At 49.8% G+C, this 25,358-nt stretch overlaps 1 protein-coding gene across 1 annotated transcript in view; it reads right to left on the bottom strand.

Annotated features, from left to right (window-relative positions):
* Nucleotides 1–571: 571 nt before the first annotated feature.
* The window catches only part of LOC136748823 (piezo-type mechanosensitive ion channel component 2), a 33,139-nt gene continuing 8,352 nt past the window's right edge, over nucleotides 572–25,358 (bottom strand). Inside the window, exons 12-55 of the mRNA XM_066702869.1 lie at nucleotides 25,091–25,248; nucleotides 24,520–24,783; nucleotides 24,194–24,294; nucleotides 23,621–23,825; nucleotides 23,242–23,390; nucleotides 22,943–23,110; nucleotides 22,558–22,596; nucleotides 22,392–22,424; nucleotides 22,002–22,093; nucleotides 21,750–21,913; nucleotides 21,380–21,556; nucleotides 18,678–18,827; nucleotides 17,441–17,641; nucleotides 16,988–17,192; nucleotides 16,629–16,730; nucleotides 16,329–16,494; nucleotides 15,888–16,131; nucleotides 15,360–15,456; nucleotides 14,941–15,100; nucleotides 13,989–14,078; nucleotides 12,571–12,704; nucleotides 11,497–11,565; nucleotides 10,575–10,684; nucleotides 10,103–10,223; nucleotides 9,656–9,730; nucleotides 9,201–9,367; nucleotides 8,712–8,890; nucleotides 8,289–8,471; nucleotides 7,915–8,139; nucleotides 7,553–7,811; nucleotides 7,138–7,326; nucleotides 6,791–6,974; nucleotides 6,359–6,497; nucleotides 5,949–6,096; nucleotides 5,298–5,512; nucleotides 4,883–5,041; nucleotides 4,303–4,450; nucleotides 2,846–3,034; nucleotides 2,476–2,568; nucleotides 1,982–2,151; nucleotides 1,699–1,815; nucleotides 1,472–1,555; nucleotides 1,071–1,289; nucleotides 572–836 (exon numbers count right to left, since the gene is read on the bottom strand). Of these exons, the coding sequence (XP_066558966.1) occupies nucleotides 581–836; nucleotides 1,071–1,289; nucleotides 1,472–1,555; nucleotides 1,699–1,815; nucleotides 1,982–2,151; nucleotides 2,476–2,568; nucleotides 2,846–3,034; nucleotides 4,303–4,450; nucleotides 4,883–5,041; nucleotides 5,298–5,512; nucleotides 5,949–6,096; nucleotides 6,359–6,497; nucleotides 6,791–6,974; nucleotides 7,138–7,326; nucleotides 7,553–7,811; nucleotides 7,915–8,139; nucleotides 8,289–8,471; nucleotides 8,712–8,890; nucleotides 9,201–9,367; nucleotides 9,656–9,730; nucleotides 10,103–10,223; nucleotides 10,575–10,684; nucleotides 11,497–11,565; nucleotides 12,571–12,704; nucleotides 13,989–14,078; nucleotides 14,941–15,100; nucleotides 15,360–15,456; nucleotides 15,888–16,131; nucleotides 16,329–16,494; nucleotides 16,629–16,730; nucleotides 16,988–17,192; nucleotides 17,441–17,641; nucleotides 18,678–18,827; nucleotides 21,380–21,556; nucleotides 21,750–21,913; nucleotides 22,002–22,093; nucleotides 22,392–22,424; nucleotides 22,558–22,596; nucleotides 22,943–23,110; nucleotides 23,242–23,390; nucleotides 23,621–23,825; nucleotides 24,194–24,294; nucleotides 24,520–24,783; nucleotides 25,091–25,248 (6,797 nt within the window). The 3' untranslated portion in view covers nucleotides 572–580. The remainder of the gene's footprint in view (nucleotides 837–1,070; nucleotides 1,290–1,471; nucleotides 1,556–1,698; nucleotides 1,816–1,981; nucleotides 2,152–2,475; nucleotides 2,569–2,845; nucleotides 3,035–4,302; nucleotides 4,451–4,882; nucleotides 5,042–5,297; nucleotides 5,513–5,948; nucleotides 6,097–6,358; nucleotides 6,498–6,790; nucleotides 6,975–7,137; nucleotides 7,327–7,552; nucleotides 7,812–7,914; nucleotides 8,140–8,288; nucleotides 8,472–8,711; nucleotides 8,891–9,200; nucleotides 9,368–9,655; nucleotides 9,731–10,102; nucleotides 10,224–10,574; nucleotides 10,685–11,496; nucleotides 11,566–12,570; nucleotides 12,705–13,988; nucleotides 14,079–14,940; nucleotides 15,101–15,359; nucleotides 15,457–15,887; nucleotides 16,132–16,328; nucleotides 16,495–16,628; nucleotides 16,731–16,987; nucleotides 17,193–17,440; nucleotides 17,642–18,677; nucleotides 18,828–21,379; nucleotides 21,557–21,749; nucleotides 21,914–22,001; nucleotides 22,094–22,391; nucleotides 22,425–22,557; nucleotides 22,597–22,942; nucleotides 23,111–23,241; nucleotides 23,391–23,620; nucleotides 23,826–24,193; nucleotides 24,295–24,519; nucleotides 24,784–25,090; nucleotides 25,249–25,358) is intronic.

The following is a 25,358-nucleotide window of genomic DNA, read 5'->3' as shown; positions in this document are numbered from 1 at the left end:
TTGCAGATTGCGATCCGTAGACAAGGGAAGTTACAGAGACCTGAGGCACCTTCCTCTGAGGCTCCGCTCTTCTCCCCGGCACTTGTCCTTCCTCAGGCTGAGCCGATCTGGCCTGCGATCACAGATGCCACCAATTCACAGATCCAACACCTTGCAATGGCTCATTTGGAGCTGCATGGTTTCAGGGAGATGTTCAGGGAGATGTCCTTGTCTCCTGTCCCCTGGTCTGCGGTGGGGCGGTTGGGGGGGTTTGTGCACAGTTAGGTTATCCAGTTCAGCTCAGATGTATGAACAGGGCTGCGCTGGAGCTGATCGGTATTCATGCTGAGGGTCTGCTTCAGTAATTGTACAACGGGAGGAACTCAGCTGCACGCACTCCTCCGTCCCTGTCTCGTTTTAGTCATCACCCTATTTTAATGGTCCGTTATGAAGAGCACAGCTGGTGATATGGAGTTCGTCAGCCTCTCCTCTCCTTCTCTCTGACTCTCTCCCTTCCACCCTCTCTTCCTCCCATGCTCCCCATCTCCCTAACCACCCCCTCCCTCCCTCTTTCTCAGCCTCTCTCTCTCTCTCTCCTTGCTCAGTCACTCTCCTTCTCCCGGGTCATCTTGATCATGGTCTCGGGGGAGCGGTACAGGAAGATGAGCTTGGCGAAGAGCTGCTCCTCCAGGCCCAGCTCGCCGGTCTCCCGCACCACGAAGATGTCCGTGCAGAGCTTCAGCACACGGTCCACACAGGGCAGCTCCTCGAACATGATGGAGCGCGAGATCCCGTTGAAGAACTCCCGCACGAACTTCCCGATCACCAGCACCACCGACATGTACAGCCCAACGATGCTGCCAGGGAGTGGGCAAGGGACAGGGAGAGAGAGAGAGAACAGGAGGAAAGGAGGAAGAAGAGAGAAGGAGGAGGAAGATAGGTAGGGACAGGAGAAGGAGATGGGGGAAAAGGACAAGGAAAGTGGAGGGAAAGAAAGGAAAGAGACTCAGAAGCACAAATGACAAAATAATATGAATAATTAATTCATTTATTTATTAAAGAAAGAGACCATTGCGAGAAGCCTTGCTTACCCATAGCCTGCCAGGAAGCCCAGGCTGGAGGGGCTGACCTTGTCACTGAAGACTACCACCTCGATGTTGTGACAGCTGGCGAGGCTGCGGCCTGGCTGGCACTCCTGCACCACCCACCACTGCGGTGCCTGCTCCCCCGGCACACTGGCCTTCGCCGTCTGCAGCCGGATCGCCACAGGCCGGAACAGCGCCAGGCTCTGCTGCTCCTCCGTCCCCTCGCTGTGGGCTGTGGCACACAAAGACAGACACACAGACAGACATGGTTACTGAAACCTACAATGTGTTTTGGTTTTCATAATAAAATACATTACGGTTACAGTAAATGAGGGCCTCCCCTCGCTGCGCTCAGTCACAGCTCTGTGGTGACTGGCAGCCCGTGTCCATGCAGACACTGACCTGACTTGGCCACTCCTAGCCTGTGTCCTATCTTGGCTTCGGGGCCAGAGGGCGCACGGATGAACTTGGGCAGCAGTGCAGAGAGGATCCTGAGAGAGAGGCAGAGGCGGGTATTCACGGCAGTGTTTGAAGTGCAAAATGAGAATAAGGCGCAGACGGTCAGGGAAGGGTGGGTGAAACCGATGGGCACATGAAGGCCTAGAGTAGCTACAAACTGTGACTTGTGACTCACACAGGCTGGCTGCGCGTCCCCTGGAGCATCTGCACGATCTCGTCCCTCATGCCCTTGTCCTCGTATTTCACTGTGTGCTCGCCGGCTGTCTGCGCGTTCATCACCAGAGAGGCGTTCCTGCAGTAGGGTCAAGTCACACACACACACACACACACACACACACACACACAACACACTTAGATGACTGTTGTACATCAAAGCAATCAGACAGAACTGGGGCGAGCCCTGCTGCAGTAGAGCACCACCTCCCCTCCCTCCTGCAGTCCTGGGGTGGACAGGCTACCTGAGCAGGGTCCAGCGCAGGGTGATGTAAATGTGCGAGGAGTTGCTCAGCTCCTGCACCATGGCGGCTCGGCTGGCCGGGCTGATGCTCCACAGCAGACTGGCGTCGCTCTTGATTCTCGCCACGACGATGTCCTCCGGCATGTAGTTCACTATAAACTGCATGGCTGACTGCCGGGCGGAGAGAGAGACGGAGTGGAGGGAACAACATCAGGATGAAGATGTATCCCATGTGCAAAACACACACATGTACAATATAAACACTTTGTTTTTCATAGATATTGTAATATTGTTAAAATACCCAATACATATATACTTATTTGTCCAAATGTGATTCCCTGATTACAATCATGGCAGCCACTCGGAAGGCCAGCCAATATTGTTTTACACTAAACACTGTGAATAACCGGCCCCTACTCCAGGAAAACCTCCAACACTTTTTGCATCTGTGTCCATTTTCCAAAACATAGTTCACAAAATGATGTGTGCTCTCACTGGATGCGTGGCGTACTGCTTGGTCATCTGGTTGTAGGCGGACTGGGAGTAGGGCTGCAGGTTCTGCTCCTGGGCGCTCATGGAGAACAGCGGCTGGGGAGAGAGACAGAGAGACTGAAGCTGCAAGTGGGAACAAAATGAGTAAATATATCAAAAGATTCCTGCCTCCCACACCAACTCCACTGACTGCAGAGCTGCACTTACCTGTGTGTGTATGTGTGTGTGTGTGTGTGTTTTAATCAGGGAGCCTGCTCCTGATGATAGAAGTGTTATTGAAAGCCCTTTCTGAACTTAAACACACTTGAACACACACACACACTCACACACACGGAGACGCACACACTAACCCAAAGGTGACAGCGGTCGTTACCTCATACCCCCCTATGCTGAGCTGAATGGAGACGTCCAACGGCTGATTGGTCACCCCAGCCACGGACTTCACCAGCGACATGAAAAGCAGGGGGAACCAGACGATGCAGATGAGGGCGAAGATGATGAGGCCGCCCATGCCGTACTTCACCACCATCTTCTTCTTCTGCCCTGAAGGCTGGGGGTATTTCTGCATGGGACACAGGGGCATCAGTCAGCCCCCTGCCACAGCACTGGGCACAGAGCTGCTGCAACCACTGCCTGCAATGTGTGTGTGTGTCCAACTCAGTAATGAATGAGTGAATAAATAATAAATAAATAGTGATGATGGGGTGGCAGATAGAATAACAGGACAGTGGTCAACAGGTGGCCAAATATTGACCAATTCAAGAGAGTTTATTCAGTCTTGGAAAGGGCTCCCTCTTGTGGTCACCATGTGCAACATCATGTGTTAACCAAGAACCACCAGAGGAGCATTTGGAGAGCTTTGGTGGGGTGGGGGGGTTGTTGATGGTAAAAACTTACGAGTGCGAGGGGGGACCCCTAGCACCCCCTCACAGTCCCCTAGTGGGTCGTGGACCCCAGTTTGGGAACCTCTGTTATACAACATTGCGATTAAACACCATGCTTAAATATAAACCCATAAAAAAATACATTCAAACATAAATAAATAACAGTTCTGGGGTTCAAACAGATTCAGGTTTTCTTCCCGGATCAGGTGAGCTGTGACCTGTGGGTCAAAATTACTCAACCAAGGTCAACATTTTGAATAAGCATCTGCTGTGCCTGCGATGCTTATTATAAATTTTAAATAAACTCACGGCAAAGTAGCATTAGAGCCGCGGGGGGGCCATGGCAAAATAGCCTGACAGCAGGGTGCATTGGGGGTGCTGCAAAAAAACGTGAGACCAGGGGGGTGGGGGCGCATACAACCGTGGGAGCGGGCAGGGACTACAGAAAAGCGGGAGAGGAGGGTGGGGGATTCAGCCAGACAATTAACGGGGGTGGGACGGTACAACCGGCAACATAGCGGAAGAGCGGGGAGGGGGGTTCGCTTACATATCTATGCAGGGACGCTTTCCTTTTTTGCTGAATTGCCTTACTGGTCCCAACCATGCCTCCTGCATCGCACCTCATCAGCCTCCGTGGACCACAGTTAACCCAACACCCTCCTGCAACCCCCCAGACCGCCATATTTGTGCCCGTGGAAAAAATATATTGCGGAACACTGGGTTAGGGGATCTTGGTGTGGCCAGGTACACAAGTCCTGTTACTTTGGGAACTCACTTGTCTATAATAGAGCTCAGGTTTTCAAGCACATTGCAGTAACGTCTCAGACAGCGCCATCCCTCTGGGCTTTTTAGGTGACAAAGATTATGGGGCAGTAACAAGTGAATAAAGTGAAGTCCACACTGTGACAGCAGCTGCTTACCCCGCCCTTCACACACACACACTCACCTTCTCAGACTCCCTCCAGCACCTGAGGATGAAAATGTTGGCGTAGATGTCCTCCACACAAATCCAGCTGGACAGGCTGAGTGTGGTGTCTGTCCAGACCCAGTCCATCACCGCACGCAGCTCCGTCAGGAACGGGACCAGGCGGAACCTGTGAGCAACATGCACACGGACAGACACACGAACAGAGAGTCATGCACATGGACAGGAGAGACACACATATAAACAGAGACACACAGACAGAGACGAATACAGACAGAGGGCAGACAGACACAGAGGGAGGAAGTGAATCCTGCATAACGCTGACAATCTAACATGGATTCCCTGCCAAAGATAACCCTCACAGTTCATTGCAATCCATGCAAGCAACAGAGCCGCAACCGGGGGGGGGGGGGGGGGGGGTTGTGGTACTTTTATAATAGAGCAGAGGAGAGCAGCTTGGCTACAACATTGCCAGCAAACACCCGAATAACAGAACAATCTTATTGCAAAACAGGGCTGGCCAGAGGGGTGGAGGGCAGAGGACCAGAGGGGCAGACAGCAGCTGCATCATGGGGGAGCTGAGGCCTATCCCACCACTCACCCCTGAAACAGGAACAGGTTGAGGAAGTTGTAGTTCTTGGTCAGGAAGTTGCCGAGGACGCGGTTGGGGTAGCCACACTTGATCTGGTAGGCGGAAAGTCCGAAGTACACGCACTTTACGAAGTACCACAGCTGGGCCACTTGGTTCTTGTTGAACCTCCTGCAGGTCAAAGAAAAAAGAAAAAGTTGAGGAGGGATGGTGGGAAGACACTGACAGGTCAAGTTTTATCTCCCATCCCCCTGCAGCTCCTGTACAGTGTCACCTGAAATGTCCTCCCCCACGGTAGCTTGTTGATAAGCCCATGGAGAAATCCTGTCTGGAAGGGAGAGGGGGGGTGGAACGTGGGAAGCCCAATCTGTGTCAGCGGGAATCTCGCGTCTTTGGGAAATGATGGGGGGGTGGGTGAAACACTGACCTCTCCGTGACCCCCGGCAGGATGAAGAACATCCAGAAGTGGATCCCGAACACCAGAACCACCTGGAACACACACTTCCCCATCAGGGTCTTGCGCAGGTACAGGGCCCGGTCCACAATCATGGTGCCGAACTGGATCAGCAGCATCACCAGGAAGGCCTCGGGCACCTGGTCCTCGGACAGGGACTCCGTGATGTCGGCCGCCGCGCTGTGTTTCTGCAGGGGCAGCAAGGGACAGAGGGGGGCATTACAGCCAGGTGACTAACACCCGGCTGATACTGCCACAGACTTCTTGTGCCCAGTGTGGTTTCTGATGCACAGCAGCTAAGGGGTGTATTAGCTGCGGTTTATGTGCCCGCTAACAGTTTGGGCAGCAATGGAGGACTAATGTTTATTTAATCTTTATTTCATATTAAATCTGTTCCTGTTGTTGGTATTATTTGTATTATGTTAGTAGTAGTAGTAATAGTAGTAGAAGTAATAGAAGTAGGAGAAGGAGGAGTATTGTGTTTTTTACATGGCATGCTCAGTCATATTATCTTTCTTGTCTCAGGTCTGAGTCAGGCCCATTAAGGCCTCAGCCAGCACAAACGCACATGTTTTCTTGGGACTGCCTGGGAGGAAAGGTGTCTGGGTCCGTTTCAGTACTTACTCCGAAAGCCCAGTACCCAAAAATGATGACAATGAAATTCACAACGTCGACCAGAAACATGAGGGCGTAGACGTCGCACACGGGGCTGTACTCCGGGTGGATGATGTCGTAGAAGAACTGCCTGACGGGTAGGTAGATGTGGAGAGCTCTGAGACAGACAGACAGACAGACAGACAGACAGACAGACAGCACCATTAGAGACGGTTGTCCATTATTTGCCTGCCACTGACACCACAGCTCAGGTATTTTGTTTTCTCAGCTGTATATTACCAGACTTAAAACAGTTTAGCCAGAATGTCTGTGACTTCTAGAGCATCCCAGACAAACATACACAGAGGAGGGTCATTCCTTCCTAACCCTAACTTGAGGTCACGGGTTGTGGGGGTCAAGGGTCAGGGGTCAGGCCTTACATTTCCACAGTCTTGGCCTTCAGCTCCAGCATCTTCTCCCGGACCTTCTGCTTCATTATCTCCTTCCGGGTCAGGGGAATCTTCGAATGGCGCCGCTTCCTCTTGCGGGACTCGCGCTGCGGCGGCTCCACATTGCCTGCTGGGACATTGAGTGACAGAGTAACAGAGGCTGGTTTGGAAACAAGGACAAATGAGTAAATGCATCATCACACACTAAAGTCCTTCCCCCATATTGTGACTTTGAGGTGTCATTTGACATTGACCACATCAAACAAATGAAAAATAAACACAACGTGCAAGTTTGGTGCAATGTGTTCTAGCGATGCCCCCTTGTCCCAGGGCTCAGAGGACTGTGTCATGAGGTGCGATGGTGAAACCTTCCCTTCCTCCCTGTCCCTTCCTTTCTTGTTTCCGGGGGGTACACACCATTGCCGTCTGTGCTGTCATGTGTCTTCCTGCGTTGGAAGAGGGAGCCCGTGGAGCTTTGCAGAAAGGGCAGCCTGCGCCCGGCCCTACCCCCCCGCTCTCCGCCCCCCCGCTGCTTCTGTGTCTTGCGCTTCAGTTTCTTGAAGAAGTCGGGCATCTCCACCTCCTTCATGTCCCACAGGCCGTGACACTGCACAACAGCAAAAGAGCGACACACACAGACAGGAACACACAGAGACAAGTCATCTGCTGAGAAATAAATAGTAATAATAATAGCCCTGGTCTAAGGTTGAAAGGGGCCATGCACTTAACAGTCACTCCTCAGCCACTGGTCACTCCTGGGCTGTCCTCACCTTCAGGATGGACCGGTGGAAGAACAGGGCCAACAGCTGCCCCAGGTCGAAGAGCACGTAGCCGTCCTTCTTCTCCACCCCAATGATGTTGGGCAGGGCGAAGGGGCGCTCCGCGTTGATGCCGCGGTACGCTGAGCTGGTCCAGGGGAAGAAGCCAAACTGGAAGAAATACTTGACAACCACTGTGAGCTGAGAGAAGAGAGAGAGAGCGAGAGAGAGAGAGAGAGAGAGAGAGAGAGAGAGAGAGAGAGATTAAACACTGGAGGTTAGGCAGGGCTCTGGGATACCTTTCTAATGATCTATCCATCTACTTGTCTGTCTACCTCTCTATCTATCTGTGCTTGTCTGCCCATATCTGTGTCTATGTGCTGGTTGACTGTGCAGGTTCTGGCAAAGTTTTGGGGGGATGCAGTACCTCTGTGTAGATGATGGCAGTCATCCAGAACCGCTTGGTGGGCCTGGGCACGGACAGCATGGCCCAGAGGAAGATGAGCACTGGCAGCACCAGTGTGAGCAGGGAGGCCGACACCATGTGGTTGAGGATGATGACGAAGTAACACAGCATCTCAGACTTGGACACCATGGTGTTGTAGAGCGCAAAGAGCAGGGGCACTGGTTGGGGCAGAACCTCGTAGAACCTGTCCGACTCCTCCATCTCCTGGTTCTCAAACATCCTGCAGTGGGGGGGAGGCGGGGGGGAAGAGAGAGAGTTAGGGAGAGAAGGAAGGAGAGAGAGAGGGAGAGGGAGATGGAGAAGAGAGAAGGGAGACAACTGACTTGTTCAGCAGCAGTTCGCTGGCAGTTAGGGCGCGCGTCTCCTGGGTGAGCGGTCTTGGGTCCTGCAGCTTCTCCGTCTCATCCAGGGGATCCCCACCAGAGCCCAGGACCAAGGTGTGGGGCTGCGGCTGGGGTTCACCATCCACATCATCGTCCTCCTCCTCTCCTTCCTGTCTATCTTCATCCCTTTCTTCTTTCTCCTCCAAGACGACCTCCACAAGGCTGCTGCAGTGAGAGGGAGAGAGAGAGAGAGAGAGAGAGAGAGGGAGGGAGGAAGGGACAGAGCAACAGAGTGAGGGACAGAGGGGGCTAGGGCAGAAGGAGGGGGGACATCATAAGTGTAAGAATGTGTGTTGAGACCCAAGGCACCTCACCCTGCTCCGAGGCTCTCTGTGTCAAAGGAGGCCAGGTCGATGTTGGTCGATTTCAGGAGTCTGCGGCGGAGCTGGTCTCCAGCAGGGGGTGCAGGGAGGGCAGGGGGGCCTGGCGGCAGCTCCTCGTCCAGGTCCTCCTGCGTGGGCTGGCGTGAGCCCAGCATGGTCATGTCAGTCAAGCAGCTGCGATACACAGGCACACCACCAGAACCAAGGTCAGTTTGCGACAGTAGGGACTTCTGGGACATCTGTCTGTCTGTCTGTCTGTCTGTCTGTCTGTCTGTCTTTCTAACTAACTATTTATCTGTCTATCAATCTATAAATCTATCTATGTTGTCTATCTTTCTATTTATACATTAATCTATCTATCTCTTGCACAGGACTGCAGTGGGTATGGGATGGAGGCAGGTGTGACACACTGACCTGGACACACTGCTGCTCCAGGACAGCTTGGAGTCAGAGCTGTGCAGTTTGCTGTAGCCACACGGGGAGGATGGCAGGTGCTCGGGCTCTTCCGGGTCCTCGGGGGACTGCAGCATGGCCTGCCTGGACAGTCTGCTCTGGTAGAACTGCCTGATAGTGTCCTGGGAAGCATCTTTTCCCTGGGGGGGCAGGAGGACAAACAGGAACTAAATCAAAGCTCTGCCATTACATTTTATTTTTGAAAGAATCAGTATGTCTATCAAAATAAAAAAGTACCCGGTCCAATTATTCCATTAAGGGACAATTTGGTAATTTAGGGAAAATCTATTAATTAAGGAACAATTTGGTAACTATTACTACAGATCTGGATCATTGTCCTGCCAAACTAGAGCCAAAGGTAGTTTAACAGGAAGTGCAAAGAGTGAGGAAAGAGAAACAAAATGGCTGCCTCTCCAGGACGCAGACATTTCAGGCTTCCAGGCAACACACCTTCTTCATTTCCTGGTCTAGCATGGCCCTCTCGAAGCGCAGCACCTTGGAGATGTCCAGGTTGTCTTTGCAGAAGGAGTTGAGGCCATCTGTGAGGTCGTCCAGGAGGGAGTGGACGAAGACCCGGGCGAACCGGACTGTATCGATGAGACGCTGGATCATGCTCTCTGTGTGGGACAACATGACACAGACCCTGAGGTACACACTTCATACATCAGTATCATGAGTGTCTCTCTAACATGCATTGGCTGCAGCCCAGGATCTTACAACACGGAAGTTATGTAAAGTGTGTTTCCTGAGTTATAGACAGATGGATAGATGGATAGATGGATAGACAGATAGACAGATGGAAAGAAGTAAAGGTTTCCAGTACATTTAAGACAGTTCTCTCCAGGATGAAAACATATTTCTTGTACATTTTAGGACTGAACATAAGTAAAGAGCTCCATGCCTACCTGTCCCTCCCTCTGTGACTTCTTGTGTGTCACTCTGGTCCGTCTCATCCTCACTGGACTCTGCATGGTCAATGCCTGCAAGACACATGGGGAGACACACTGTGAGACACAGTCATGCCAACAATCAACACAGACTGAGACACGCACAGCAGACCCCAGAGACACCAGAACACCAGAGCACGATGAATGCACATAAATGTACTCTGCTGCCCTCTCTTCACACTTGCGCAAAAAAAACACAACACACACACACACACACACACACTCACAGACAAACACAAAAACATTTCGCACCACACACATTTTCTCCCTCCACTGTACAAATCCCCTGACCAATCACAGCACACCAAATTTCAAGCCTTGACCAACGATGGACACTCCCCTCTGTGAACCCTGACAAAATCACAGCAGGGCAACCTTGTCTCTGGTCAAGTGCAGGGCCCTCACCATGCTGTCTGTGCAGCTCCTGCCTGGCTCTCCTCCTCTCCTCCCTCCTCAGGGTGGACTCCTCTTTCTTGTGTCCCTCCAGGGCTGCTTTGGAGCTCGTCATCCAGGCCTCGTACGCCAGCTGCAGGAGAGAAGAGCCATACAGACAAGACTGGAATTAGTATTATGCTGCATCAGATGGGTTTCTCCGCACAGCTGACTGCAGACACCCTTACAGTTGCATGAGGTTATGACTGACAGGTTCTCCTCTTGGTGGTCTTGGTAAAGAGGTGATGTCAGAGTGTGAAGAAGAAATTGTATCTTGGACAAGACAAGATGTGGGGAGGGGGGAGCATCTGTGCTAGTGGAAAGGATGTACTCTTGTGTGTGAATGACAAAATGAAATCTCCTGTGTTTATTAAAGTCCCCGCCCCACAGACTGATGTCGCACTTTGTTTGTGTGTGAGAGAGAGAAAGCATCACCCCTCCACACCTGAAAGGCGGTTTTCTTCTTGGGGGGGGGTTCCTCCTCCTTCTCCTCGTGGTCCTCCTCCTCCTCCTCGCTGTCCGACTCGAACAGGTAGTAGCTGCCACTGCGCACCACTGTGAATCAGAGACACAGACAGCAGGGTCACCCCAGGCATACAGCGCCATCCCGGGTCGCGGATGAAGTGCCCATGCAAAAGGTACGGCCATCTCATACTGAATGCCACCTATTACAAGAGTCACCTGAAACAGCGCTGCGGATTTACCCGAGACCAAGCTGACACAAGTCAAACATCACCTTTTCTCATTCATCTTGAGTTACAATCTTTTTGTTACTGCTTGTATTAGCGATGTGCTAACAAAGGAATATAATAATTAATCAACAAGAATCTAGAACTGTATTAAACATGCAGGCTGCCTGCTCTCATCTGAGTCTGAGACAGGAGTATCGGTACCTGCCAGAGCGCTAGGACTGCGGCACTGCGACCGCTTCAGAGTGACACAGGAAGCAGATGTGGGTCTGGGACGTAACAACCAAATTATATAGCACCTGCTGACCCAGGAAGAAAATTCCATCCAGTTTGTCCAATTCCTTTTTTTTCCCAAAATTATAAAATAAAAGAGGCAGCACAGTAATCCACAGCATACTTAGCCTGCATGTAAAAATACATAAATTAAATTGAATGGGCAGTGATCAAATCATCACAGATGCGATTTCTGTGGTTACACAACAAGGCTGGCGAGGGTGAAGTGAAGCAGTGAAGGCAGGCAGGGTGGGCTGGGCACAGTGTCAGAGGCGCAGGGCTGCTCATGCACTTGTCTGTCAGGCTGGTAGCACAAGCAGCCTGCCTGCCGAAGCCTGGCAGCCAGGGCAGCTTGAGGCAGCTGGGCAGCTAGCGAGGCGCACAGTAGGGAAGTGCGGTACTTACTGGAGGAGTGGGTCACCCATGGCCGCCACCACTCCTTTTTATCACTTTTGTCCCCCTTCTCACTCCCACCTGCAAGACATGTCCTTTAATAGGGGGCACAGACTGCAGGCACGTGGTCACAATCTCAGGGCACAGTGAGTGTTGTTTGCTGGGTCTCGCTCAGACACTGTGGGGGAAATGTCCAGTACTGCTGCAACCCTCCAGGGCACACTATTTCACATGGGTCTTAACCAAGGCCTTGCGGTCTGCAGACACTCCTCTTGATTGTGCAGTTGAACAGGCTGTTAAAGAGCTGGATTAAGCCAGGACCTCTAGAGGAGTGGATGAAGAAGCGCTCCCCCTGCTGGTCTCACACCAGATTTGTAAGACAATCGACTTGCAGGAAATCTATCAGCATTTAACAATACTCAGAGGGGGATTTTGTTTTAGTTTTTTTAATCAATTACATAATTGTTAAAATGGTGGTGGACCAGGTCTCGTAGTAGACTGGACTGCAAAGGGGAAGCATGCTGTATGGACACCGACTCCACAAGGGTGGACCTGGAGGATCACAGCCGGCATGAGGATCCCACCCTGACAGTCACAGTGAGAAAGCCTGGTATTCCTGTGATTTAATTTTTTTTTTAAATTATATACATATTTTCATATTCCAACATGAGCAAACTTCCAGGGAGCAGGAGGAAGACAGAAAGACCATGAATAAACTCTTACCACCCTCCGGACTGGGTAAGCCCTGGTGTGTTGACCCAGGACAGTGGCGCAGAGTCACTGTGTCTTAGCCACCATATCCACCCCGATCCCCTAATTGCCCAGTGGGATTAATTACACCCTATCAATAATTTAATCAATCAATCAATCAATCATTTACGCTAATAAATCCATTCAACCCTAAACTCAATCCATCCCCTGCGTGCTCAGTCACAGAGTCCTATACACCTCATTGGACTGGGGCCTTCACTGGACCCTTCACTTTCCACCCCTGTCCTGTTCTTTTCATATCTTTTTGTACCTATTCTGTATCTATATTTCCAAAAACAGACTGACCACCTATAGGAAAACCCAAGAGGCAGGTACCCTGAGTATCCAGGTCCCCATCGTGCCGGGGCTCCGTGTCCGGGCTCAGCTGCTCGGCTGGGACTCCCTGCTCCGGGGGAGTGCTCCCCTCACCCCCTTCAAACCTCTTCTGTTTGGATTTTATCTTCTCCATCCTGGGAGAGAGGGGCAGCAGTCAGGGAACAGAATGTGTAGCTCACGCAGTTGCCATATTCATAAAAATACTGGTGCTGAGAACTGGGGCTGCAGGCAGGTTTGTAGGCTTGTGGACACTGAGCCACAGCAGACGTTTGTGGGAACTTGTTGAAAGAAAAAAAAAAGATGTATTTATTTTGTATTTATATATTTTGTTCATATACTGCATTCATCCTAATAGAAGCGCACCCCTCTATTTCAGAATTCCCCCGCCACTATATCCAATTTTGTTTTAATTTTTGTTTGTGATTTTCAAGGTTTTGGGTGCATGACCCAAGTTTATCACCAACTATGTCACTTACTGTATCAGGACTATCAATTAATTATTATTATTATTATTATTATTTATTTATTAGCAGACGCCCCTGTCCAGGGCAACTTACAAAATTCATGAAGTACATATATCAGCACATTAAATGGATTAGACAAATGACACTAACGTATTTACCATAAAATAGGACCTCCGATTTCTGGTTCCCAAGCTGTTCTATAAACGTGATATCCTCGTACGCAAGAAATAAACTAAAATCGTTAAATGTGGTTGCCATTGATAGATTCTCCTGTATAACAAGGTCATGGATGAATGCACGTGTCGTCTTTTCATGATCGGTAAAACAGTCAAATATTGTCATAATGTTCAAATTACGAAATATACATGCATGTGCCAAAATCATGACCTTGTGGGAAAAATTGCATGCTTGAGGATGGGGCCTTGTCTTTGCGAATTGCATGTCTATTAAAATAAACGGCGAGCAACCAGGTTTATTCCAGATTTGAAGGGAATGTCCTACTTAGAGACTGAGGGAACTGAACCTTTTCACTCTGGAACAGAGGAGACTATGTGGGGACTTGATTCAAGTCTTCAAAATCATGAAAGGCATTGACCACATCAAACCAGAGGAGCTTTTCCAGATCAGCAGGGACACAAATGGAAATTGGGCTTCAAGGCATTCAAGCTGAAAATGTGGGAACATTCAAAAATAGACTGGATAGGATCCTTGGTTCACTTAGTTATTATTGGACACCAAACGAGCACGATGGATTGAATGTCCTCCTCTTATTTCTAAACTTTCTTATGTCCTTATGTTCTTACTTTCTTATCAGGAGGAATATGGTATATTTCTTTTCATTTTACCATCTGTACTGGGTTATGGTTAAGAGCGAAAGTTCCAAAAATAAAACAAAGAGCAAGGTGATTTCTAATATAATGACTTGAGTGGTGGGGGGGGGGGCTCCCATCTTACTGTCTCTTCAGTGTCTCCACAGACTTCTTCTCCAGCTCCAGCCGAGCCGCGATGCGCTTCTTTACCTTGGCCTCAAAGAGCTCGGCGCCCCTGCAGAGGAGAGAGGGTGCAGAGAGACAGTCACTTCCTCTCAGGGACGGGCACACTATCGGGCAGGACATACATCATCTGATGCCAGCCAGACCAATTAGGCTTCGATTGCCAAGCCGATTTATAATCAGTTGGAGGCATATGAATATATATGCAGAGAGTAGAGTAACTTCAGGCTGCAGTGGTTTGGGAGGTCTGCTGCAGGAAGGAGGAGGAACCCCAGTCTGCTCCTCAGGGTCACCCCTCCTGCCTCAGCCCTTGAGCTGTTATAATCCTGCAGACATTATAGGTGTCGTTACATCTGCAAGGGATTAAAACCTGGGAGAAAAAAAGGCACCCTGACCAAGAGAAAAGACAATAACATCGGCTGGTTATACTAAAGGTGAATTGGACTGAAATCCCAATCTTTCATCTGGTGGGAAAAGGGGATGGGAATCAGGTGGGACACTGGACATTGAGAATGCCAGGCCTTGCAGTGACTGTGTGGTCAGAGAGCACTGCACCTGGGAGGGAGCGCGGGGCGGGTGTCAGTGACCGGTCTGGCTCTTCCCCCGACACCAAGGCTGCATCACTCACCCTGGCAATGCTCCAGCCCACACTGTAACGATGTAAATTATGTAATGTGATCTAATTGAAGGTCACAGAAGCGGGCAGCCTTATTGGGGCTCCTTCCCGTCCTGTCCCTGCTGGCATGTCTAATTGAATGAACAGTTGAGGCAGTACTGTGGTTACCCACAACATCACTCGGCTATATTGAGGCTCATCAGCTCTTAGGATTTTAGCCCTGCTAATACTGCTTTAAAGCAACTCCAGGGTTAGTGACCCTGGATGCGTTAAATCCTTCTTTATGTTCCTCCCTCACCTGGATGCCAGGATCTTGGAGGCCTTCAGGTCAGACACCACGTACAGGAAGTAGTAGCTGAGGAAGACTCTGCGCTGCGCCAGGAGGAACATTAGGCAGATGGCGTCCCAGACAATGCCCGCCTCGCCCTCTGGCAGCTCGCACTTGCCAGTAGGGGGTGCTGGTGAGACACAGGGACACTGTACACAGCCTGCTGGTAGGGGGCACCAGCACAGGGCTAAACAAAGAAGCAAGCTCCCTTTCCTTTCCCTCTCCCTCTTTCAGATTAGCTGACATAGTTACTACATTACTGAAATAAAACAAACTGTACCACAAATATATATTAGAAACTAAATGTACACTTCAATAACATCCTTTACACCACATGATTCAGGGCCATCTAGTGGTTTCCCTCATTCTGCTGAGTTCCTCGCACTTACGGATGTTGTAGCCCTTGATGGTGCAGAACATGCTGAACGTCTGAATGAACCAGCAGCCTCTCTGCAGCAGGCTGTCCAGGTAGGCACAGGACCCCAGCTGTGAACACACGACATTGCCCACAACAGGGAGGTTAGGAACGGGCAGCTTGACACTGACACTCCCTCCACAGATGCCCCACACCCACTGTGTCCTACAAGGCTTAAAGAATAAATCGTCACCTATTACTTTCACAGTACAGCCTGCTGTGAACCGTCAGAGGTGGGGAGGTTAGAACAGACAGCGAGCAACTCTGTTCCACCAGCCCCTCAGGTCTGTGCAGATACATATATTTGGACTACCTTTTCTGCTCCATCAAAACATTTTCCACAAGACCCTGCAACTCACATCCCCCAGCGGCTGTGCTACAGGACAGACTGATGTTTCAATGCAGGCCGGTGCTAAGCATATGGGTCCAACAAAAGGGGGTGGGCAGGCTGTTGCTGAAAATGGTGTGGGAGCAGGGGGGCTGATGGCAGACGCTCACTCACAGACAGCAGGTTCTTCATGGCGATGACCAGGCAGGTGTAGCCGATGAGCCAGTCCCAGAGTCGCAGGATGTGCCGCACCGGCTGCAGCAGCAGGGTGCCTCCAAACAGCATGAAGTAGAAGCAGGCCACCAGGTAGCCCATGCAGAAGATATTGATGCGCGTGGTGCCGGTGATGAAGATGAGGCACAGCACCAGCCAGAAGAAGTAGCTGAACACAAACACTTTGACCATGTCCAGGTAAGACCTGTCAGCGCAAGAGAGAGATATGATGAGGGTCAGTAGGGCAGGGAGGGCGGGAAGCCTAGGAGGAGAGAAGCCTCAAATAGCAGGGTCATAATCAGACCAAGAGTGGAATGGACCCCAAAAATGTCTGTTTGATTTATTAACTTTTTAGAGGTCTGATCGGGACATCAAAATTTCCAGTTTTTAAAGGCAGTGTACCTGCAGTGTAGGAAGTTGCCGACGGGGGTGTACTGGCTGAGGGTTCGGGAATCCAGACTGCGGCTGATCTCCAGATTGTCCCCTGCCAGGAGACGGACTGCTACTGTGTTCTCTTCCATAAACACCTGCCCCTGCAGGCAGGAGCACAGAAGGAGCATGTGGTCATCTAGAGAGAGAGAGAGAGAGAGAGATTGTGCTCACTGTGAAAACTGGGTTGGAGGCAGTGAAAGAGAGTGCTGTAAAAGTGCTGCATGCCTGTGAAGATCACCACGTGACTGACAGACGGACGGACACACTCACAGATGATGAAGATGGGGTCGGGCTGCCTGGCGAAGTCGGGCAGGTAGAGCCACTTGATGAGGTTGGAGCTGAGAGCCTGCCTAGAGGTCCTCCATGGGTAATCTGAGGGAGAGGGAGAAAAACTGACAGATAAAGAAGATGCGGTCGGGTTCCAACACAAGCTCGCACCCCTGCCCTCCCCTAAAGCATTTACGACCGTGACAGTGACCAGACATGAGCGGCCAGACTCTGTGAAGAGAGAGAGCTGTGAGACCTGCCCCTTCCTGCAGGTTCTGTAGCGGCCAGTGCAGAAACACCTCAAGACTCAGTTTGACTCAGCCTTCCAGGGAACTCCCTACCAGCTGTCCTTGAGTTCTTACCGTAGCACAGGGCCGGGGGAATCCCGATGCACAGCAGGTACTGGAAGACCATGAGGCTGGCAGTGAAGCAGCAGTATTTGGGCCACACTTCGCCGATGGACTTCCGGCGCCGGCGTGACAGGACTGCAATCAGGGCACAGGAGTGCAGCAGGGCGTAGAAATCCATCCGCTGGCCAATCACATTCACCGCCACCACCACACTCACCTAGGGTTAGAGCCCCGAGATTTTGGTGTTTGCTAGGGCTGGGTTTCTGGCTGCTGTAGGGCTTATATAACGGGGGCAGATAACCTACTACTATAATACAATGGTGTACAGTGTCAAGTCCCTGCAAAGCCCTATCACAGCTCAGAATACAGACTGAGCATTATTTGGGGGGGGGGGGTTAATCAACTGTGACATTTGTTTGTATTTATGAAAAAAACTAAATGATGTGATACAGCAGGGTTTGTTACCTCCAGGCCAAACTTGTAGAAGAAGTAGTTGATGAAGTACTTGAGGCAGGGGAGCAAGCCCTGGTCCAGGTGTTGCCGGGTGATGCCGGTGAACAGCGTGCCGGTGACAGGCATCTGCAGGCCGTTCCTCAGCCGGAAGTACAGCTGGTGCCGCTGGACTGTCACCTCAAAGGCCAGCAGTGCCAGCACGGTGAGGTGGTTCTGTCAAGATTAAAAGGACCACATACACCGATCAGCCATAACATTATGACCACCTGCCTAAAATTGTGTAGGTCCCCCTTTTGCCGCCAAAACAGCCCTGATCCATTGAGGCATGGACTCCACTAGACCTCTGAAGGTATGCTGTGGTATCTGGCACCAAGACGTTAGCAGCAGATCCTTAAGTCCTGTAAGTTGCACGGTGGGGCCTCCATGGATCGGACTTGTTTGTCCAGCAAATCTCACAGATTGAGATTTGGGGAATTTGGAGGCCAAGTCAACACCTTGAACTCGTGATTCATCAGACCAGACCACCTTCTTCCATTGCTCCGTGGTCCAGTTCTGATGCTCACGTGCCCATTGTAGGCGCTTTCGGCAGTGGACAGGGGTCAGCATGGGCACCCTGACTGGTCTGTGGCTACGCAGACCCATACGCAACAAACTGCGATGCACTGTGTGTTCTGAAACCTTTCTATCAGAACCAGCATTCACTTTTTCAGCAATTTGAGCTATAGTAGTTCATCTGTTGGATCGGACCACACGGGCCAGCCTTTGCTTCGCTCCCCATGTGCATCAATGAGCCTTGGCCACCCATGACCCTGTCACCGGTTCACAACTTTTCCTTCCTTGCACCACTTTTGATAGGTACTGACCACTGCAGACCAGGAACACCCCACAAGAGCTGCAGTTTTGGAGATGCTCTGACCCAGTCGTCTAGCCATCACAATTTGACCCTTGTCAAAGTCGCTCAGATCCTTACGCTTGCCCATTTTTCCTGCTTCTAACACATCAACTTTGAGGACAAAATGTTCACTTGCTGCCTAATATATCCCACCCACTGACAGGTACCATGATAACGAGATTATCAGTGTTATTTACTTCACCTGTCAGTGGTCATAATGTTATGGCTGATCGGTGTATATGTGTGTGTGTGTGTGTATGTACAAAGACATTAACTTTGCAATTAACAGAAGCATTAGCAGGGAGATTGAGCTAGCAATGACGACAGACAATGGGTAACAGTGAGTCCCAGCAGTACCCTGAGGCAGGGCAGGATGCTGTCGCCACACTTCCTCAGCGCACCACACCACAGCGCCGGGTCCACCGGCTCCATGTACAGCACGGACCTCTGCAGCAGCTCCTCCATGTTGCCCCCCGGAGACAGACTGCCGTTCGCTGGTACCAGCCCCTGGCAGAGAAACACACCCTTTCTCATTGCCGGACACACAGCTCATACAACACACACAGGCCATGTCTTAAAAGAGTTTAAAATAAACTCTAAGGATAATAGATTATATATATATACTCAGCAAAAAAATAAACATCCCTTTTTCAGGACATTGTATTTTAAAGATAATTTTGTAAAAATCCAAATAACTTTAGAGATCTTTATTTTAAAGGGTTTAAACAATGTTTTCCATGCTTGTTCAATGAACCATAAACAATTAATGAACATGCACCTGTGGAACGGTTGTTAAGACACTAACAGCTTACAGATGGTAGGCAATTTAGGTCACAGTTATAAAAACTTAGGACACTAAAGACACCTTTCTTCCGGCTCTGACAAACACCAAAAGAAAGATTCCCAGTATCCCTGCTCATCTGCGTGAACGTGCCTTAGGAATGTTTGAAGGAGGCAAGAGGACTGCAGATGTGGCCAGGGCAATACATTGCAATGTCCGTACTGTGAGACGACTAAGACAGCGCTACAGGAGACAGGAAGGACAGCTGATCATCCTTGCAGTGGCAGACCAAGTGTAACAACACCTGCACAGGATCGGTACATCCAAATATCACACCTGCGGGACAGGTACAGGATGGCAACAACAAGTGCCCGAGTCACACCAGGAACGCACAAGCCCTCCATTAGTGCTCAGACTGTCCGCAATAGGCTGAGAGAGGCTGGACTGAGGGCTTGTAGGCCTGTTGTAACTCATCCTTACATGACCCTCCAGCATGACAATGCCACCAGCCATACTGCTCGTTCTGTGCATGATTTCCTGCAAGACAGGAATGTCAGTGTCTGCCATGGCCAGTGAAGAGCCCGGATCTCAATCCCATTGAGCACGTCTGGGACCTGTTGGATCGGAGGGTGAGGGCTAGGGCCATTCCCCCCAGAAATGTCCGGGAACTTGCAAATGCCTTGGTGGAAGAGTGGGGTAACATCTCACAGCAAGAACTGGCAAATCTGAGTAAGTCCATGAGGAGGAGATGCACTGCAGGACTTAATGCAGCTGGTGGCCACACCAGATACTGACTGTTACTTTTGATTTTGACCCCCCTTTGTTCAGGGACACATTATTCAATTTCTGTTAATCACATGTCTGTGAAACTTGTTCAGTTTATGTCTTAGTTGTTGAATCTTTTTATGTTCATACAAATATTTACACGTTAATTTTGCTGAAAATAAAAGCAGTTGAAAGTGAGAGGACATTGCTTTTTTTGCTGAGTATATCCATCTATCAATTTTCAATAACTACTGCATCTAGTACAGGGTCACTGTGTATAGTTATATTAATATATACAGTACTGATCAAAAACACCCCTATTTTTCCAGTTTTTATTGAAATTTAAGCAGTTCCAGTGAATAACCTAAAATGGTACAAAGGTAAGCAGTAAACTGCCAGAGGTTAAAAATAAAGTTTAGGTTACAAAAAACGGACAAATAATGTACATTTCAGAGTTATATACTGTGTTCCTTCACCCTCTTAAGCATTACTTGGCAGTGTTGCGCACAGCTCCTGTGCATAGAAGTTACACTCTATACCTACAATGCGCACATCATTTGAAAGCTTATTCTCTTGGCTACCAGCGTGTTTCATTCTCAAACACATCCAATTTACAATTTCCGTGTCGCCCACTGATATTCAGAGCCCGTGGGGTCAACGTGTAGCCTGCTCCGGGAGGGGTCTCATTCAGACTGTCACAGATCACTCAGTTTTGATCGGATTTCTTTGCAAATAGGCATGTTTTGTTCAGAACAACCTAATGATTAATTCAGTATATTATTTGATGTTCTGTGAAACACAGAGAAGTTCAGATCCAATTATGTAAGATCATTGTGTATTAGTACACTGTAAACAGAATTTTCCATTTTGACATTTTGAGCTCTATATGGGTGTGTGTTGCTTCTGCCAAAACATAGATGGTCTTGTTTTGATTAGTAGACTGTCTGGTTCCAGAATATGTGATAATTGTCAATATTTTCTGAGATTTTTTATTCCTAATCAGACCAAGTAACCACCTACTCCCCCTGCGTAAATGCAGGGGGGGTATAAAAAACAAATTTTCAGAGAATGCTTCACGTCATTAGAAGGCTGAGAGTCTCAGATTTCATGGGGATACCAAACACTTGGCAACAACACAACAGTGAAGAGTATACTGATTTATTTTTATCTCCAATAGTTTATTTGTTTTATGCTTTAATTTCAGAGTACATATTGAGACATTAAACAGCCTAAATTTCAATAAAAATGTGAAGGTGTTCTAAAACATTTGACCAGTAGTGTATATAAATAAAGGAAGCTATTGAATGGATCCCAAGAAATTAAAAAGACCTAGAAGATGATGATAAAATATGGGAAGATGAAATAATCAACTTTGCAGGAGAGACATGGAAAAGGGAAGCTATAGGGGAAGGGGAAACACCTCGGGGGGGCTTCATCCAGCAGAGGATCAATATAGGCTGATGATCATAATGATGATATACACATATATTTAAGGACAGGGACAGGGACTCACAGCAGCGCAGTTGGAGGAGTATTCGAGGGGCTTGATGAACTTCAGCTGATACATCATCTTACAGACCACCATGAGGCCGGCCCACACTGTGGAAACACTGGAGGCCAGGGGGCGAATGCGCGAGAAGGGCAGGGCAAAACACCAGAGCACCACGAACAGGTAATTCATGAGAGACACCTGAGGCACACAAGGTGGACAGAGAAGACAGACACAGCTGTGCAGAGACTCCCAACTCACGTGTGCGACAGACGTAGTTTGTGTCTCATTGGTGTGAGTGGGCATGGGTATGTTATGTACATCTATGACTGTGTGTGTGAGTGTGTGAGTGTTTGAATGTGTACTGGTGGGAGTATGTCCCCATGGCTCTGACCTCTCTCAATGTGACCCAGATGATGCCTGTAGAGACGATCTTCAGGCTGTGCAGCTCCAGCAGTCTCCAGCACAGCTCCTGCAGCTGCTGCAGCCCCCACAGGGCCTGCAGCACCAGCAGTCCAGCCCGGTCCACTACCAGCACCCACTGATTCAGCGGCTTCTCTGGAGGGAGACACACAGACAGATACAGTCATACAGACACAATGAGACATGGACACAGAGACACAAATACACGCTGTCCAGTACTGACCGGTGCCCGCGTTCGAAGCCTCGTCCGGCTCAGAGAGGCCTGGCTTGTCCAGGGTGTCCAGACTGCCGCCACTCTGCTGCTCCTTGGCCAGCCTGTCAGGGGGAGGACAGAGACACAGACACTCAGTCCAGCACACTCAGGCATTTTCAACCCGAGCTGATCTGGAGCAGAAAATGCTGCCATTGCAAAGCATTTCATTCTTGTGGTGCTCTTGGGTGCAGTAGTGAAAGTATGGATGGCATGGTATCAGAGTCAGCAGGTAAGCAATGTATCTAGGGCCTGTCTGTGGTCTGGGCTTCGGTTTCCTATATGGAGACCCAAGGGCACCTCCATCCTACACAGTGACTCCTAAAACCAGTTAAAAGCTGCAGCTCTCCTCACATACTTTACCTTTTCTGAAGTTTTTCAATGTTTTCCTTAATGCTGAAAAAGAAAAGGAAAAAAGGAAAAATAAAGATAAATTATTATATAAGAAGTAAGTCAGAGAGCAGGATCAGATTCAATTGAAAAATGCTGAAATCAAGCATCGCTTAATTCGAAGTGGCTCTGGACTTACGCATCCATGATCACGTCCACGGTGGCTCTCAGGTCTTCTCTGCTGGAGGACAAACAACACAAGGGAGAGAGACACAACTCAGCCAACAGGAAAGTGCAGGACAGCCATGTGATGTAATGGTCAAGGGGTAGAAGAGTGTGGTACACCCTGAAAAAAGCATGGAAGGCCAGGGCAGAGGAGAGCATATGTATGGTAAAAAAAAATTGCTAGGGGTGAGTGGGGGGGCTACTAGTGAAAACTACTGTGAACATGTACTGTGGTGGACATTCATACTGGTAGTGTCTGTGTATGCGAATGTGCGTGTCTGAATGTGTGTGTGTGTGTGTGTATATGGGTGTTTATGCATGTAAAGAAAGTTGGGAGTGGTGGGGGGTGCGGTGTGTACCTGGACTGTCCCTGCCGCTCAGGCACATTGTCCAGGTCAGTGAGGGACAGGAAGTCCGTGTTGAAGTAGTACAGCTGCAGGATACAGGCCAGCAGGAATGACGAGGGTAACAGAATCCGGGCAAAAAGCTCCACCGTGTCATACTGCTCCAGACCCAGGTCACGCAGGCTGAGGGAGAGAGAGAGGGAGAGAGCGAGGGGTAGGAGAGGAGACAGAGATTCAGACAGGGTCTGCGGGCCTGGCAGAGTGTGACCTGTGCTAACAGCCCCCCCCCTATCCGTCAGTATGAGAAGACTCACCCCTCCTCTGACATGCCCATGATCTGCCGGAACAGTCCGGACACGGTCTTGAACTGGTACATGTAGATGGCGATGAGCACAACCATGGAGTAGCCCACAACCACCGCCCAGAAGTACTTTAACACCCGGCGCCAAACATCATACCGCACCTGTTGGGTGGGGGGGAGTGACAGCAGCACCAATGAGCTCCTGTTTCACCAGGCAGCAGGGCCCATGCCACAGCAAGGACCATCTAGAAACAAAAGGCTCACACTTCCCACAGGAGACAGCACTCCCAGGTAGCCAGATGATGTTGTGGCAACATTGGAATAAAGTGCATGTAGAACCAAACAGCGTGGTTGGCAGGCATGGCACAGTGTGTGAGCCTGGACAGGCCTACCTGGTAGAGGACCACGCAGAAGAGGAACAGCATGATGTATAGGATCTTGTAGACCACCACCTTGCCCGAGAAGCTGACCACAAAGAACATGGTGCAGCAGAATAGGATCCAGTACTTGACCAGCATGCTTTTCACCAGGGACCCCAGGACCTCCATCAGGGTCACAGGGCTGTCGTCCTGTCCTGGGGAGGGAGGGGGAGAGCAGCTACTGTTTATTTATCACCACTCCTAGCTGAGACTGGCGACCCCTGATCCTCTGCTCTGAAGGTGGACTCTGCCGAAGAGGAATCTCCCCCAGTCCAGGCATGTAGCCTGGTCCTTTAGATGCAAGCCCATCTACATTACATACCTGCCTCAATAAAGAGTATCAAGCAGCTAAGAGGAAATAGCAACAACTGGGAATACAGACAATCCCCAGCAAAAGACTGACCAAGTCTTAGCTTGTCAGGATTTTTTATTTTTTAACACTGTTTAGATTTTTCTTTTTTTTTGTATCGATAGTGTAGAACTCCCCAAGTGCCATCTCAAGAACTTGCAATGCACCAATCACAGGGGGACCCACCTGACTCTGACACTTTGATCTCTTCCAGGGGCTCCTGCTTCAGGCGCTGCTCTTCCTGCTTTTCTGTCAGGTGTTGACGCAGCAACAGCCAGAACGTGAAGGCGTAGGAGACCTGGGGACGAGACGGAAATGGGTGCCAGCCCACTCTATAATTTCATGTCCCACAGGAGGACACAATTTAATATATTCAAGAAAAGAAAAACCATAACAACAGTGTAAAAACACACAAAACATTTTTGAAAATGTATTTATTGACTATTGACTAATTACACTAATTAAAGGGAGTGGTTTGTGAGTCTCTTGAAGAAGAAGAGTGGTGAGCCCTGATCAGGCTGACCTTAGCGCCCAGGTGTGTGCAGGGCGTGGGGTGGCCCCTGAGGTCGAAGTCCACCAGCACGGCAGGGGGCAGGCCCGGGTACAGCTCATCAGGCTGCAGCCGCAGTCCACTCACGAAGGCACACAGCACCAGCGCCGTGCCGTACAGGGCCAGGAAGGGCGCGCTCAGCATGGCGTAGCGCCGGCGGTCGCGCAGCATCCAGATGGCGCAGGACCACACCAGCAGCACAAAGGTCAGCCAGCTATTGTAGGTGATACTCCAGACCTGCAGCAAGAGACAGCCATGCTCACTTCACACAGGGGCCACAGTCACACATAAAAATGTAATAATATTATTATTATTAATAATAATAATAATAATAATAATAATTTCAAATCGTATACTACTACTATTACTACTAATAATAATACTAATAAAATCAACAATATACTGATGCTACTGTTGCTACTGTTACGAATAATAATTCTAATAAAAAGACACTCGTTAACGTTACTGAATATGGTCACTACGCCCACTCCAGCACTGTCAATGCCAGTGGTATGGGCAGTAACAGTGAGGCGACCAGCGGTACCATCATGACGATGAGGGCGCTGACGTAGCTCTGCTTCATGATGAACTGTCCGAACAGCACCAACCCGCTGGGCCCAGCGGGCTCGCTCTCGGTGAGGCCCTCTGAGACCCCTTCCTCCTCCTCCTCCTGCTCCTTCTCCTCTTCTTCCTCCTCCTCCTCTGCCAGGGGAGTAAGGGGTGAGTGAGTGAGAAACTCAGGGAAAGAGTCTGAACAATCGCTCTGCACTGGGATTGCTGTTGAACATTTAATATGGCTCCCCTGTTGATCT

Source organism: Amia ocellicauda, chromosome 4 (assembly GCF_036373705.1).
Source record: "Amia ocellicauda isolate fAmiCal2 chromosome 4, fAmiCal2.hap1, whole genome shotgun sequence".
NCBI lineage: Eukaryota > Metazoa > Chordata > Actinopteri > Amiiformes > Amiidae > Amia > Amia ocellicauda.
The sequence above is the reverse complement of the archived record's forward strand: the minus strand, read 5'-3'. Positions and strand labels throughout refer to the sequence as shown.